Here is a 17280-nt window from a genome sequence, read left to right as displayed (position 1 = left end):
GCTTCGCTGACTTTTCAGGTAACCAATCCTTTGCAGAAATTCCCAAGGGACTTGTTCTGTGTGCATCTGTGTACATGTAGAACGCACACATCCATTGTACATACATAGAGTAGAAAGAAATTGAAAGATTTGGGAATGTTTATTGATGAGTCAACCAAGCTTTTTCCTTAAGAGTAATTCCCGCTCTCTCTTTTGCTTGGTAGCTAGCTTCTCATTTGGTTCTCAGGCTGCAGGACTTGAAATATGCTTACTTTGCCTTGTCAAAATATGACTCTTCTATCCCCCTTTTCAAAGGAAATTGGATCTGTATTTTCTTGAATCTCATTCACTTCTATTGATTTGTCCTCCAAGAAAATCCTTTTTGCCTTCAGCTCAAGCTACTAGAATTTATATACACCTTAACTAGACTTAACTTGCTACGTCTCATAAAACAAGTCTTTTAAACCAAGTTAGTTACTCAGATTCTAAATCTTCTCAAAGAATGTTTCAGCCTTGGCATATGTAATCATTTTGACCTAATCTTATTGATCATTGTTAATAGTTGCTTCTTCTCCTTACCCAGGAAGGTGATAGATTTGAGCACTTTATATGGGTTAGCTCTAGCCCTCCCAACCACTTAAATGGCACCGTCCTACAGAACAGACAGGTGGAAAGTGTCGGTTTACATAAACAAGAACATTGATGAAAATTCGCTTCACAAGTCAGCCCTCCTGCACTTCTTGACCTCAATGTCACACAGGAACCTTTTTTAACTTGGTCAGATGGATCCGCCAAATTCAAGATGCATGAAGCAGTTAGACCATGAAGATCACGGCTTTCAGTCTTCAGTATGAATTAAAACTTGATATAAAAAGACCAAAATCCTCACAACAGGACCATCATAAATGGGGAAAAAGGTAGAAGTTATTGTGGTAGATATATAATCATTTGTCAATTTGAGGATTAATAGTGTAGGGGTGGAGTCTAGCTTGTCAATAAGATCATAGCCACTGAGGCCTCTGTATGGGCATGGTCTTCTGAGAATTCTTGGAAATCTGCTACTTCCTCCTTGGAGGTAGGAGATTTTCTGCTATACCCCGGGAGACATTGAAGCTAACAAGACACATGGAACTCCCCTAGTTCTCTCTAAGCTGGACAAGCCACATGGATGCAACAGACCTCTGAAACCAGAGAAGCCACAGAAAGACCCCTGCCAGCGCTGAGATGCTTACACCACTGGACCCAAAGACTACTCACTAACTTGTGATCATCCTGCATTTGGCTTCATTGCCATTTTTTTGGTAAGTCTGAAGAGCTTATAGATTGGTATCAGACATGTGAGCTAATATTAGATTTATGGCCTTGGACTGGACAGGGTTGGGATGTTTTGTCGATGTTCAATTGCTCTTGCATATAAATCTCTTTCTTATACACATGTGTGTCCATGGACTTATTTCTCTAGTCTACCCAGATCAACCCAATTATCAAGGATTTTTGTCTTGCTTGGATCCACAATGCTCATGGAAGCAGAAGTCAAGAGATCAAAAGACTTACTGCATTGCATTAGCTACATCTGCTCACAAGACCTCTTCAGAGTATTGAAGATCAAAGGTGTTACTTTGAGGACTAAGGTGCACCTAACCCAAGCCATGATATTCTCCATTTCATCATATGCAAGTGAAAGTTGGATATTGAAAAAGGAAGACAGTAGAAGACTCTATGTATTTGAAGTGTGGAGCTGAGTAAGAATATGGACAATACTATGGACTACTAAAAGGACAAGCCGATGTGTACTGGAAGAAGTAAGCCAGTGTGTTCATTAGAAGCAAGAATGGCAAGATTTTGCCTTACTTAGTTTGGACATATTGTCTGAAGAGTCCTGTCCCTGATGAAGGACACCATGCTTGGTAAAGTGGAAGGGCCTTAACTAGATTGATGGATACCATGAACTCAAGCATAGGAGCATTTACAAGGTTGGCAGCCAAGGCCTGTGAAGTGTTTTGTTCTCGTGCATAGGATTGCTATGGTCGAAACTGACTCAATGATACCTAACAGCAACATGGTCACATTTAATTCCCCAAGCTTTCCTTCCATATGCATCGCTCCCATTCAGGTCTTTGTTGTGTGGTTGGGGCGATTACATAACCTTGAATCAAAGTGCTGATTATCCCACAGGTGTTATCTAAAAGTTTACTTCCATTCAATGAAAAAAACTAATCACTGTCTGGTTCTTGCATAGGTTTGAAAAACACAGTGTGTTCCCCAGAGACTAGTACTAAGGGAAGGTGAGTACTTTCTCTGTGTTCAGTACAACAGGACGATCATCTATTTAATTGGGAGCCATGGGAATCCAGTGCAGCTACTTCCACGGGGCCTAATTGCTCCATCACATTAGTAATGCAGAAAGAAATGATGAGTTCCCCTGACATCTAAGTGGCTCTGGGCCTTTTCATTTGATTGCACTTTTGTGCTAACTCTGAGGACAGGCAAATAAACAATATCCCCAGAGGGGACTTCTAATCACACAGTTGCCAAGTTTTTTATTATTCTGGCTTTCAGTTCTCAGGACTTTGTACAGTAGGAACCAGCACTGTCTTGTGTAATGTTTAGGTAACTTTTAATCCACTCAGTAGTTTTCTTTCCCCTCTAGGGAACCTACTGTAAAAACTCTGCCTTCGACAGAGTTAGATTGGGGGGAAAGAGAAATTATGGTGTAATACTGTTTTTTAAGCAATCTGGGAATAGGTTAAGAAGAGAGAAGATATTGTTGTTTGCTTCCATAAAAATTATAGCACTGGAAACCTTAAGGAGCATTTTCACCCTGGCCTATAAGGTTGTTATGATTCAGAATTTAATAGCAAGTTGTAGTTGGGGGGTGGGTTATATTTTGTTTTGTTTTACTTAGTGGTAGTGGTAGTTGTGATAGTTTATTTTGTTTGATTTTTAATTTGAGGGATAGAGACATAAGATTTCCAGGATGAGCAGTTTATTCAGAAGACCCAAAGGAGGGGCTGTTGCCACCCCACAAGTAATTTAAGCTAAGGGTGGAGGTAAGAGTTCAAGAAAAGAATAATCTGCCATTATCTCTGTTGAAGGAGATCAAAGTTAAAGGGATAATATGGTTCTCCTGACATAGCATATTAATATATGAACATTAATTTAAATGGTAGAAGTTGAAATCACTTTCAAGGCAATAAATGACCCTCTGTTAATATAGGTTAGTTAGCTGTTTCTAGAGAGTTCTGCATACATGGAATGCCAACAGCATTGTATACCTCTTTGGTTTCTTTAAGTAAAAATTATTTTGAGATTCCTCCATTATGTTGTGTTAAGATTACCATCATTCTATTAGAGACCCCATCATTCTATTAGAGAAAAATGTGGCCTCTTGTGTGGTGGTGTGCTGCACCTCTTTAGTGACTCTTTCCATTGAAAAAATATATATATATTCAGGTTTCCCTATGATGAGTCAAAACCTGATGTCCCAACCATGTACCTTTTCTTCTGCCCACACTCTCTATCTCACTATCAACATTAAAACGTAGGGAGTCACCTAATGCTGAGGAGCAGTTCATGGTGACTACACTATCGATTCTTCTAACAGACACTGTGGAGCTGCCCAATGAAGTCTCCATATGAGTACAGAAAAAGAACAGAATGTGCAGAGGTGGAAGAGCACTTGGTGTACAATTCTGAGAGTGTGAGTACCCCAAAAGGCCATATTTTATGAGATTGATGTTTTATATTAAGCTACTCAGAGCATGAGAATAAATATTTCAGTTATGAAGGACCTCAGAATAATTCTGCCTGATTCCCTTGGTTCCTCTTTTCCACCGGAACAGAGCAAGCCTTGTTAACTCTGATCATCAACATTGTGCTTCTGCTTTCAGGTCTCAAAGTGGACAGGTGAGAGCATGACAATTTCTAACCAGCTTTTCCTTTGGGGGTCACCATTTATTTATTTAATCAGAGCCCTTGCTGTGTATTGGGCTCTTTGGGGGACATCAGAGATAGAATTGGGTAGAGCATGGTTACAGGTGGAATCCTATCTGGTTAATTGGTTGAATCATTCTCTTTTCAGTGGAAAAGTATGGGCTCTTCTTTTTGGTCTTGTCCTGGATTGTTTGGAGTGGGATTTAGGATGAAGTTATCCTGGGGAGTCTTGGTTTTGGATAGAATCCACATTAATGAGTCAAAACCTAGGACACTCTGCACACTTAGTGCAAACATTTCAGCAGGTGGAAGAAATTGCTCCTTAGCTCCTGCTGAAACTTAGCTTCCTGGATTCTGGTCATCAGATCTAAAGTCATCCTCCATGGAGGAGGGAGGTCACAGCAGAGGTTCATATGTTTACCCAAAGCAGCCCATTTAGAGGCAGAATTAAGAACCAAGATAAAATTTAGAGTAAGGCCTGGCACACTGAACACAAAGAAAATCTTGTCCCATTTGTTATTGCTAGTTGACATCAAGTTGGTTCTTACTCAAGGTGACCCCATGTGTGCAGAGTAGAATGGCTTCATGGGGTTTGCAAGACTGTTACCTTTTGGGTGCAGCTTCTCCAGAATTGCCACTGGTTCATTCAAAGCTTTAACCTTCCAGCTGGACATAGAGTGCTTAATCATTTGTGCTACCCAGGGACTTCGCTCCCATTATTATTTAACAAAGATGTTCTTTAGGACTATCAAGCAGTAGGTACAAGTCTTGGTGGTGTAGCTAGAGTGCTCAACTGCTAACTGAAAAGTTAAGAGTTCGACTTCACCAGCTGCTCTGAGAGATAAGAGGTGACAGTCTACTATAAAAGTAAACTCTGGTGAATACAAAGATGTAAGGGAAGGGGGCAGGAATAGGGAGAGGAGAAGAAGAGGATGTTGAATGGGGAGAAAGGAAATATGGTGTGGTAGTTACATTATTTCATGTCAATGTGAAGTGTAGGGTGGAGTCTGTCCTGTCAATCAGGTCACAGCCAGATGGTGCCTCCTAGTGGGTGGGACCTCCTCGTAAGGAGAGTCCTGGGAACCTCCCTCTTTTTCTCTGCCTTCACCTTCATGCTGGCAAACCACACTGAGACCTGCACCAGCCCTGTGATACTTCCACCACCATTGAATCCACAAGATTTTGCACCCACTAGCCTGTGATCTTCCTGTATATTGCATCATTGCATGTGGCTGTGTGAGTCTAAAGAGGGATTTAAAGACTCAGACTTATGGACTTCAGCTGGCCTGGGCCGGGATGTTTTAATATATAATTACTTCTTGATATAAAGCTCTCCCTTACACATATATGAGTGAGTGTCTCTAGATTTGTTTGGCTAGTCAACCTGGCCGAACACACATGGGGGATGGTGGGAGGAGAAGAAAACCATAATTATGGAGGGCTTACCAGGATATTGTTTTTAATTTCCTTTGTTGAGATGGGCTGTATAATTACAGTGTGATTTTAAAACAACAATAACAAAACCTCCAGATTCCTTACCCATTGGATCTAAATATTAGTCTGAGTGGCTAAAAAATGCATGAAAAGTAAAACCAAAATGGACTCTTTAGTGACAAGCAAGTTCATTTCAAACACATAGAATAATTTTTTATTCCTTCAATCTTTTATTATATACATGTATAATACAGTAGTTTGAATATATTAAAAAATAATTGTGCAATCATCTGCATATACACACACAGAGAGAAAATTAAACTCACTGCCATTGAGTCCATAGGTCAGAGAACTGCCTCTTAGGGTTTCTGAAGAAATTTTTGTGCGAGTAGATAGACCCATCTTTCTCCAGTAAAGCAACCAGTTGACCATCTAAACTGCTGACCGTCTGGTTAGCAACCTAATGCATAGTCTACTGCACCACCAGGCCTCCGTGGACAATTTATGGGGCACTCTACTGTGTCCTGCACTTCAATGGCAGTGGGTCAGTGATAGGCATTGGAGATAAACGTGGATATTAAAGAGTAGGCAAAGTTTCTACCCTCTGGGTTTTGAGAACACTAAAAGTAATCACCCAATTAATGCAACTAATTTATATTGACACTACGTTATTACAGGATTAAGACCATTTCCTTTCCAAAAATTTCACGACTACAGGTCAACTGTTCTCTGCACCACAGGACAACAAGGGTTTTTCTTCCCTTGAGTTTTCTTACATTCATTTTCCCTGATGCTTCTGGGTCGTATTAGATGAATGGCTCCGAACCAGGGGATAAGTTTGTCCTTAGAGGGCATTTAGCAAAAAATGTTTGAAGATATTTTTAATAGTCTTTACAGGGAAATGGTAACTAAATATGTAGAGGCCAAATATACTGATAAATATCCTACAGTGTCCAGGACAGCCCTCGACAACATCGAATGATCCAGCTCCAAATGTCTACAGGACCCAAGTTGAGAGGCTCTCATACGGTGGAGGGATAATTTCTAAAGCAGGAGTTAACGTGGAAGGCATCAAGGAGGGTTGTCAACTACTACTACAAGCTCATTAAAACCAAAACCCAACTCAATGCCATCGAGTCATTTCCAACTCACAGTGAACTTATAGAACAGAGTGGAAATGCTGAGATTGTTCATCTTTATGGGAGTAGAAAGCTTCATCTTTCTCCCATGGAGCAGCTAGTCCCTTTGAATTTCTGACCTTGTGGTTAGTACCTCAAGGCGGAACCCAATACACCACCAAGACTCTTCAGCCATATCCAAATCGGTCCAGGTCATTGAGGCCTAGGGCTCCAGAGTGTGTGGCAGCTGAGACCTTAATGGAACTGGTTAATGCCTTTTATTATTATTGATTTGTCCATCATCCTCAAACACTGGATGAATAGGAATGCAGCGATGCAGATAGTCAGAACTCTTGAGGGGCAAAATCCTGCCCTTAAATTTACCTATTTGGGGGGGGGCACAAGATGAGAGCATGAGTAAATAAATACTATTTGCTATTTATTTGATGCCCACAACTTATTGAAAGTTTGCTATGTAGTATACACATTGTTGTCATCAGGTGCCACTGAGTTGGTTCCCACTTATCGCGACCTTATGTACAACAGAATGAAACCAAGCTCGACTCCGTGGCATCCACACAATTATTCTGGTGTCTGAGATCACTGTCGCAGCCATTGGTCTGTCTGTCTCATTGAAGGCATTCCCCTTTTTTGCTACCCCTCCATTTTACCAAGCATCATGTCCTTTTCCGGCATTGGTATGTTCTGATAACATGTCCCAAGTATGTGACATGACATGAAGTCTCCATATTTTCCCCTCTAAGGAGAATTCTTGCTGTATTCTTTCCAAGACATATTTGTTTCTTTGGTAGCTCATTGTACTTTCAATATTCTTTGCCAATACCACAATTCAAATGAATCCATTATTCTTTCTAATTGAATGTATAACATTTAAATGCATATGACGCCTTTGAAAATACCATGGCTTGGGTCAGGCACACCTTAGTCCTTAAGTTAATCCTCCCATTTCAAAATTTTGAAAAGGTCTTGTGCAATAGATTTACCTAGTGTAACACATCTTTAGATCTCTTGACTGCTGCTTCCATAAACATTTATTGTGGGAACAAGAAAGCCAAGATCCTTGACAACTTTAATGTTTTCTCCATTTATCATCATGCCATTTATTGGTCCAGTTGTGAGAGTTTGGTCCTCTTTACATTGAATTATAATCCCCAGTGAAGGCTGTAATCCTTGATCTGCATCAGCAAGCATTTCAATTCCTCCTCATGTTCAGCAAGCAAGGTTTTGTAATGTGAAAATTGAAGGCTGTTCACAATCCTTCCTCCAATCCTGATGCCACATTCTTCTTCCTCTAATCCAGCTTCTCTGATTATTTATTCAACATGCTGATTGGATAAGCATGATAGGAAAATACAGTCCTGTCACACACAAATACGGATTTAAATAATGCACCATTACCTTGTTATGTTCCACAACTGCCTCTTAATACATGGATAGTTTCTGCAGGGACACAATAAAGTATTCTGGAAGTTCTATCCTTCTCAAAGCCATCCATAGTTTGTTGTGATCCACAGAGTCGAAAGCCTTGGTATAGGCAATAAAACACAAGTACACATCTCTTGGGTATTCTCTGCTTTAAGCCAGCATCCATCTGAAATCAGCAATGATATCCCTTGTTCCATGACCTCTTTTGAATCTGACTTGAACCTCTTTCAGTTACCTGTCAATGTGCTACTTTTGCCATTGCTGAATGATCTTACGTAAGATTTCACTTGTGTGTTCTATCAGTGATATCATTCTCATTAGCTGCAGGTTCACAGGAACAGTTGGTGGTTTTCTTTATACTCATTTTATTCTCTTAGCTGAAGGCAAAATAATTCCCTCATGAATACCTAGATAATCTCAGGGAATGATGGAAATTTGTTTCTGTAAATACTCACAGTCTTGGAAACCCACCGGAGCAGTTCTATATTGTCCTCTAGGGTCTCTGCCAGTCAGAATCGATTCAACGGCAGTGAGTTTGAGTTTTGCAAAAGAATACATATGGTCAAGTCCCAAAAGAGAAGAACTAGGGGAGACAGATTGCTTTGATATGTATGGGCAAAACTCAGAATCACGTGGCAAAGTGAAATTACTTGATAGGGCTCTTTTAGACATAATCTTTGTAACACCCACCAAACTACTGCACGACAGCATGCAAATAGGGATGCAAAATGAGGCTCTAATATGCAGGTGAGTCAATTTTACCATCTGAACCATCTCTGAAATAGAAACAAGGGACCTCATTTTTCTCATGAAAGAAGAGGCATGAGTGGAATAAATCCTTTGGGTCCCAAGATTCCTAACCTGAACCTCTTTGATCTAAGAGACAGGGGGCCGTGGCACCAGAGAGGTGGATGTGGCATGGTGATTAATGGAAGTAGCAGCAGCAGAGCCAGAGCATGAAACAGGACTGCAGACTTCTCCGCTTGGGGAGTTGTTTGTTGACCTATGGAGAAAAGAGTGGGGCACCTTTGGACTGAGTGTTATGGTAGAAGTTGTGGCCTTTGTCCATTCATTTGTTGGATAAAAGAAATTTTGTAACACTAGTCACAGCTGGGCAAAGGCCACGGGAAAGAGTGAGAGCCAGAGAGAGGTGTGCCTTCAGGCACTGTTGAGACTGGAGACTGGCTGGTTCTGATCCTAAACAGGTTTACCATCTGTTAATTTTTCCTTATATAACTCATAATTGTGCGTATTATCTGTGAGCTTTGTGTGGACCGTGGCAATGGATTATCAGGCCCAGCAGAGCAGCAGTGTTTGATGGCATGGGGCAGTTGGTGTCAGGATAGGATCAAGAAGGTGGAAGGGTGGAAGCAATGTCTGACTTCTGCCTCACATGATTCAGCTTTAGGTTGGTGTAGAGTTGGATTCTCCTTCCACCTCATGAAGCCAGAGGAGGTCAGAGACTTCCCCACACCCATCTGACATCCATAACATTTTGTAATCTGTAGACAGACAAACTGGTTTATGGCCCCATGATCAGCATGGAATTTCAACCACAGAAAACTTGTATAAAAAATCCAACAGATCTTCACCTAAGTGTCACAGGACATTCTAAAAATAACTCTCATTCATAACACTTGTTGAAATGTAAAACACTTCTCTCCAGCCATTTTAGTTATGAGCCTCCTGTGTTAGTCTTGGTGGACTAGAGAAACAAATTCTTAGAGACACTTATATGTGTATAAGAAAGAGCTTTATATACAAGAGCTGGCAGGGGTCTCCATATGGCTCCTTCAGCTGCCAGGTGTCTGGCTCCATCAGTATCATTGCTCATAGGTCTCGCATGGAGTGAGTGGGTGTCCCACCTCCAATGAGCTATTTATATCTTTAGCCCCTCCAAATGAGATCATCAAGTTGCAACCTGATTGACAAGTAAACTACACCACTCATAAGTCTCAAATTGACAACAGGTTATGTAACTTCCACATATCCCATTTGACCTCATTAAGACATTGACCTAAATCCTGCACCCTCTTTTCATGACTACCTCAGCGTTTTCCTCAAAGGCAATTGGTTTAGACTTTTCCCTTTCACCTAATGTGGATATGTGTCCTCAAATTGACTCCTACTCGTAGTAAATGCTATACAACAGATATAACAATTGCCAGTCTTGAACCATCCTTACCGATCCAACCCCACCGTCGAACAGGCCCTTAGGAGCACTGTTTGTAATGAATATAAATGAGACAGAAAAGATAGAGCAATTGAGTTCATCATCCCAATGTCAGAATCAAGAGGAAGAGCAAGTTAATTTTACAGTGAATTTATAGGATAGCAAGGTGTGCAAACCCCCACCAGACACAAACACAATAGTTTTGGCAAAGTGTGACTCTGCAACATCCTGAGTTCTTTGGGGAGCGCATCTCAAAGGGAGCTTCTGACACGTGAGGGGGCAGATGGTGACAATCGCTCTTGAAGAATAGGAAACAGCAGACGGCGGATGCTTTTAGAGATAAGCATACTCAACAGTATGTGTGCAGAACTAGACATCTGTAGGAAGTAAGTTGTCAATTTATATAGGGTACATGTGAAGATCCTGTTTCCTGGAGAATTGTATACATCTGCCTGCCTCTTAACTAACAGGCAAAGGGAGGACACTTCACTATAAGTATCAGGCAACTAAGACAAAGGAGAAGCTGTGATGAAGACAAAAGGGAGCTTGACTGCTCTTCGACACAGACATCTTTTAGAGTAGTGAGAAGCCAGGCATCCATAAAGGCAACTTTACATCAGCATCTGATAGGAGGGAAGTGTGTAGAGAACTCTTTCCACGGGAGAATGCATCCTAGCTTGTATCCTCTCTCTTGGAACTGTGAAAGTCTTCTCTCGCTAGAGCCAGTCTTCTAAGCCCGGTGGTTATGAATATAGAGAGCAGGCTGCTTCCAGGTTCTCAGTTTCCCACAACAGTCGTTGCAGTGTTTGAGCTCATTGATGCAACCACTGTGTCAATACATCTTGCATTGTTGTTATAGTTAGGTACTGTTGAGTTGGTTCTGACTCATAACAGCTCTGTGTACAACAGAAACATGGTCCTACACCATCCTCCCCAGCGCTGCTTCTTTTTAGCCACTGTCAATCTAGTGCATGGAGGGTGTTTCCCTTTTTTTGACCCTCTACTTTTCTAAGCATGGCATCCTTCTCCAGAGACGGGTTCCTCCTGATAACCTGTCAAAATTACAGGGGACAAAAATCTTACCATCCTTACTTCTAAGGAGCATTCAAGTTGTACTTCCTTTCAGACAGATTTGTTTGTTCTTCTGGCAGACCATGGTATGTATAATATTCTTCACCAGCACCACAAATGAAAGCATCAGTTATTCATTCTTCCTTATTCATTATCCAGCTTTCACAATTGTTATGTCACAAACATACATTTGCAAATAAAGAACCAAGGACTGCTTATGGACTGACCAAATATCCTATTAAACATTTTGGCAGTTACATAATCTCCTGTCAACTTGCAAAGGGGTGGAGTCTATCCTGTCCATTTTCACTGTTTCATCTGAAAAGGTATTTATAGCCTGGTATCAGACATATGGGCTAATATCAGACTTATTGACTTGATCTGGACTGGGCTGGGATGCTTTCTCAATATACATTTACTCTTTGATAGAAAGCTCTCTCTTACATATATATGAGTGTCCTGGATTTGTTTCTTTAGTCAACTCAGGTTAACACAAATGGTAAAGTTGGAATTCAAACAGATCTACCTGAATCCAAATATATTGCTCACCGAGAAGTTTGGTTTTCAAGTTCATCCCCCACCCCACCTCTCAGTTCAAGTAATCTCATGGAGCTGAACCAGTGTAAAGGAAGCTTTGAACTTCCATTTTCCTGTTTGCGTTAGGCCAGGTTCAGAAACAAATTCAGTGGCACTCATATATGTGTAAGAAATGGTTTTATATCAAGAAGTAATTAAATATCAAGAAAACATTCAAGCCCAGTCCAACTCAAGGCCATAAGTCAGATATTAGTCCATTTGTTCCTCTTCAGATGTATGCAGTCACATGCAATGATGCAGCATGCAGGAATATCACAGGCTGGTGGGTGCAAAGTCGTGTGGATCCAATGTCAGTGGAAGCATTGCAGGGCTTCAGAAGCTCTCTGTGTCAGTAAGCAGGAAGGTCAAGGCAGAAAGAGAATGAGAGAGAGAGAGAGAGAGAGAGAGAGAGAGAGAGAGAGAGAGAGAGAGAGAGAGAGAGACCAACCTCCAGAGAGCTATATATCTCAGTCGTACCTCCAAGGGAGGTCATCAAGGTACAACCTGATTGGCAAGCTAAACTCCATCCAGATCTCCTTACATTTCTTACACTGTTGTCAGAAGTCTCTAGTACAGTCCATAGTCTTAGCTTAATTAAAGCTCTTTCACCAGAACTGCACAGAAAGTTATATGCTTCAAATTTCTAACTTCTCCAGAATGTGGGACTTGATCTAGGCCCACTCTTATACATAGCTTCTTCGGTGGCCTGAGTCAAGGGTGAGTTGATGCACTCATCCCTGGCTAGCAAATATCTCAATCTACATTCGCTAGTTATAGTTTTTCCAATTCTACTGACAGTGAATCTTTCCCTTCCTCCATATGGCAACTGCATGCCCCCTATATGACAATTATACCCCTATTGTGAGTACAAGTTTACAAGGGAGAGAAGATCCCTGACTAGTTGTCACAATTTCTTTCCATTTCAGGTGGTCAGCATAGACTCTGGCCAGTCCCATTGGTATGTTATCACTAACATAACATTGAGTGCTCTTATGTTAATATGCCTGTCAGAAGGAGCCATGTTGCTACAGTCCTTAAGTACTTAGCTGCTAACTGAAAGGTCGGTGGTTTAAAGCCAGCAATGGTTCTAAACAGAAATATGTGTCAGTCTCTGAAGAATAAAGCCTTGGAAACCCTATGGGGCAATTCTTACTCTGCCCAGTAGGGAGACTAAACTGCAGAACTGATGCAATGACAATGGGTCAATGCATTTGAAAACTGGACAATGAAAATATGAAATGATTGGATGCATTTGAATCAGAATGATGGCCATGGTATCGAGTATACCATGGATTTCCAATTTTAAGAATATAGAAGAAACAAATCAATCTTAGAAAATTCACACCTGGAAGGTTTCTTATAAGTAATGACTATAAAACATCATCTTGCTGTTTGAATTCATCATCAGGAAAGACCAAGCACTGTAACAGTGGTTCTCAACCTTCCTAAGGCCGCAACCCTTTCATATAGTTCCTCATGTTGTGGTGACCCCCCCCAATCATAAAATATTTTCATTGCTACTTCATAACTGAAATGTTGCTACTGTTATGAATTGGGCAACCCCCAAAGGGGTCACAACCCACAGGTTGAGAACCACTGCACTAGAAAAAGACATCATATTTGATAGAAAGTCAGAGAAAAGTGAGGGAAATATGCAATAAGATAGATTCATATATCAGCCACAATGAACACAAATATGAAGGTGGTACAGTAAACAGTAAAGTGTGTTAAATTGTACATAAGGCCACCATGAGTTAGAACCTAAAACCAAAATCCATTTCCAACGATTCGATTGCGATTCAGCACAACCCTAAAAGACAGGGTAGAACTTCCCCATCGGATTAATCGTGTAGAATGGTTGCATGTTGGGCTGTGATCCTCATGGTCAGCAGTTAGAAACCACGAGCCTCTCCCTGGGAGGAAGACTGGGCTTTCTATTCCTGTAAAGAGTTAGGGTTTCAGAAACCCATAAGAGGGTGATAAGAGATAGCACGTACTCAGTGACTGAGTTTTCTTTATGGAAGCCTACCATCACCTCTTCCTTCCACAGAGGAGCTCTTGGATTCACACCACGGACTTCTCATTTAACAGACTTGTAAGTACCATGCCACCAGAGATCCTTGAGGTAGTGTCTACCCAATGATATCTAACAACAACAGCATGCAAGACATTAGGGTTCTGAGCTCTTTTAGATAATTTAATCCCTAAAAGAACACTTCAGGAACACTATCTATCTACATCGTTCACACAACAATTAGAAAGAGAGCAGCCAAGTTAAATAAGCTGTTCTACCTTGAACCACTACCTTGAACAATTGCATTGTTGGATTTGAACTTCGATCTGTAATGTTTTGCTTCCCTCAAGATATATTATGTGATTGAAAAAAAAAACTTAAATAGGTAGGAAGATGGTAATTAGTGTGGGCCTCTATAAAGAATTGACCATTTTATTTTGAAGCCTAATTTGTGACAAGAAGCTAAGAATGAGAATATTTGGGGTAAATGGTGACCAGTCAGAAAAGACAGCCAATTGGATTCTTTGGATTCAAGGATTTTTATTTCAGGTCTGCTGACACAAAAGAATTGACATTCAAACTCTTCTTAAAATAGAAACAAAAATAAGTTACCTAAGGAAGTTAATGAAAGTGTTGGGATAGGTCAACAGAAACCATAAGCGCATGATTCAATGAGTAAAATTTTTACGGTGGAACGGTTGAGTCAGTATGAGACAGTCCAGTGAGTTTACACAGTGTTTAATCTGAGACCAGAGAAAAGTGTTGCCCAGAAGACATAATGCTAGACGCTAGAACAAAACTGTCATGGGCGTCATGGATGTCACCCCCCTGGGGGAAAAAAGTGTCAACTTGGCTAGATCATGATTCTCAGGGTTTAGTAGTCATGCAATGATATAATGTGGCAATTCGTTATATGATGGTTCCCCCCATGATCTGATTTCAGGTGATTGACCAATAAGAGTATTAATTGTGGGATGAGACACACTTGAGCCCATGACAACCTTGATCCTATGCAAGGAGAACTTCCTTTTATCTTACAAGAGATAATAGGAAAGAGATAAAAAGGAAAGAGAAGAGAATATATGTAGAGAGACTATCACCAAGAGAGAAGAGTTGGGGGTGGAGGGTGCGCTTTGGACCTGGGGTTCCTATACAGTGATATTCCCAAATCCAGGGGGAAATTGATGTCAAGGAACCTAGAGGTGTCCAAAGAATGCTGGGCCTAAAAAATGTTGAATGGCAATAAGGATGTTTGCTACAGCCGAGAGAGTGCCTTCCCCTAGAGCCTGCACTCTGAATTGAGAATTCTTTCCCCGTTAACTGTGAGAAAATAAATCTGTTGTTACAGCCATTCATTTGTGTTGCTTCTGTGACAGCAGCACTAGACAACTAAAAGAATGACCCAGAGAGGCCAGGTGAAGGTAATATTATATACAATAATATGTGAAGGTTTGTTGTTGCTTCTGTTCCCTCTCCTCCCTTGCGTCATTCACTATGTGGTTTCCCTTCCTGTGATGCTTGTAGGAAGTAGTCCATAATCATTGAAATAGTATATTTTCATAAAAAGTATTAGGAATTAGCTGAGTATCATTCATTTCCTAGGGTAGGTAATGAATGGTAGATGTACTACTTCACCTACCATTTGATTCAATAATATTTTCTTCTAATATCTCACTCAACTAGAAAAATGAAAACTCACTGCCTAGGAGTCAATTCTGACCATATCGGACAGAGTAGAATTGCTCCTGTTGGTTTCAAGACTAAATCTTTACAGTAATAGAAAGTCTTATCCTTCTCCCATGGAACAGCTGGTGGTTTCAAACTGCTGACTCACTGTTAGTAGCTCAGCAGATAATACCCCAATGTAATATTTAGATAACATATTCAGGAACACAAATAATCAGCACTTGGATCTGTGGTCTGTTCTTAACTTCCGTTATTTCATTGATAGCAAACTCCTCTACTGACAAGTTTCCTTAAAGCCCCCTTTATGTCCTGGTTCCTCAGGCTGTAGATGAAGGGATTCAGCATGGGGCTGACCACAGTGTACATCACTGAGGCAACTGAGCCTTTTCTGGAGGGATGAGCTGCTCTAGAAGTGAAGTAGACCACAAGTCCCACGCCATAGAACAAGGAGACGACAGAGAGGTGAGATCCACAGGTGGAAAATGCTTTATACTTCCCTCTGGCTGATGAAATTCCAAGTATGGAGGAAATAATTCTAGAATAAGAAAAAAGGATCCCAGTCAGGGGAATAACACCCAGCAGGCAAGTTACAAAGTATAGCAGAATGTCATGTATAAAGGTGTCAGAGCAGGCAAGCTTGAGGATCTGAGCAAGCTCACAGAAGAAGTGGGGGATTTCTGTCTCTCTGCAGAAGGAGACCCTTAAAACTAACACAATTTGCAGCAAAGAGTATATCAGGCAGATTATCCAAGAAATCAGGAGCAGGAGACAACAGAGGCGAGGATTCATGATGATCATATAGTGAAGGGGGTGGCAGATAACCACATATCTGTCATAGGCCATCACTGTCAGTAGCATACTTTCCAGTCCAGCAAAAACCATGAAAAAATACATATGGGTAAGGCAGTCTTCATAGGTGATGCTGCTGTTTTGTGTCTGGATGTTCACTAGCATCTTGGGGATCGTGGTGGAGGTGAAACAGATGTCAGTCAATGACAGGTTGGAGAGGAAGAAGTACATTGGGGTGTGGAGGTTGGAATCTGAGCGGACAGCGAGAATAATAAGTAGGTTGCCCAAAACACAGATCAGGTACATGTAAAGGAACAGTCCAAAGAGTAAGGGCTGCAAGTTCCTGTCTTCTGAAAGTCCCAGGAGGATGAATTTTGAAACAGCTGTTTGATTTGGGGGTTCCATGTGACTTGTGTAAACTGTCTACAAAGAAGCAAGGATGAACAATAACACAGTAACATGTCATACACTTAAAACGCTTCCAGTCACAAAGCCTTACGTTTTCCTAAAGAGTTTGTTTTCTTTAGTTGATCTTTGTTTCATTTTAACTTTAGATTCTGAATTGGGTGAAGATTTACAGAGCAAATCCGTTTTCCATTTGACAATTCATACACACTGTGTTTCAGATCATTGTTTGTAACCCCAACAATGTAACACTACGTAACTCACCTCTGCATTTTCCTCTCCCATCCATGTGTCTTCCCTATCCCCTCCTACCTTCTGAATATTGTCTTTGGACAGATACTCCCCTTCAGATATCAAATAATTGATTATTTTAAGGAGTTTATTCTTCATAACTCCTGACTGTTATTGTTCACCTTATAAATCTCTCTTTTGTTTGGCTCAACATTGAACTAGGGGGATGAGTTTGTTTCCAGGTCTGAAAAGACACTAACGGTCTTTGTCTTAAAGAGGTCACCAGTTGCTACCCAATCAGTAATTGATCTTTGTAGTAGTTGTTATCTGTCATATAATTGGTACCACTCAAGGCAACCCTACAGAACAAAATAAAAGATAACATCATGAGCAGTTAGGATGAAGAGAAGAAATGGTATTTGGAA

At 40.8% G+C, this 17280-nt stretch overlaps 1 protein-coding gene across 1 annotated transcript; it reads right to left on the bottom strand.

Moving 5' to 3' along the window:
- Positions 1 to 15685: 15685 nt before the first annotated feature.
- Positions 15686 to 16630, bottom strand: LOC142430817 (olfactory receptor-like protein OLF4). The gene has a single exon (XM_075535834.1). It carries the CDS (start codon positions 16622 to 16624, stop codon positions 15686 to 15688), a length of 939 nt encoding a protein of 312 aa, XP_075391949.1. The 5' UTR covers positions 16625 to 16630.
- Positions 16631 to 17280: the final 650 nt, after the last annotated feature.

This window comes from Tenrec ecaudatus, chromosome 1, assembly GCF_050624435.1.
Source record: "Tenrec ecaudatus isolate mTenEca1 chromosome 1, mTenEca1.hap1, whole genome shotgun sequence".
NCBI classification, from domain to species: Eukaryota; Metazoa; Chordata; class Mammalia; order Afrosoricida; family Tenrecidae; genus Tenrec; species Tenrec ecaudatus.
The sequence above is the reverse complement of the archived record's forward strand: the minus strand, read 5'-3'. Positions and strand labels throughout refer to the sequence as shown.

What these genes read in the sequence shown, in the direction of transcription:
- LOC142430817 (XM_075535834.1), bottom strand. Translation starts at nt 16,624, where the DNA reads ATGGAACCCCCAAATCAAACAGCTGTTTCAAAATTCATCCTCCTGGGA.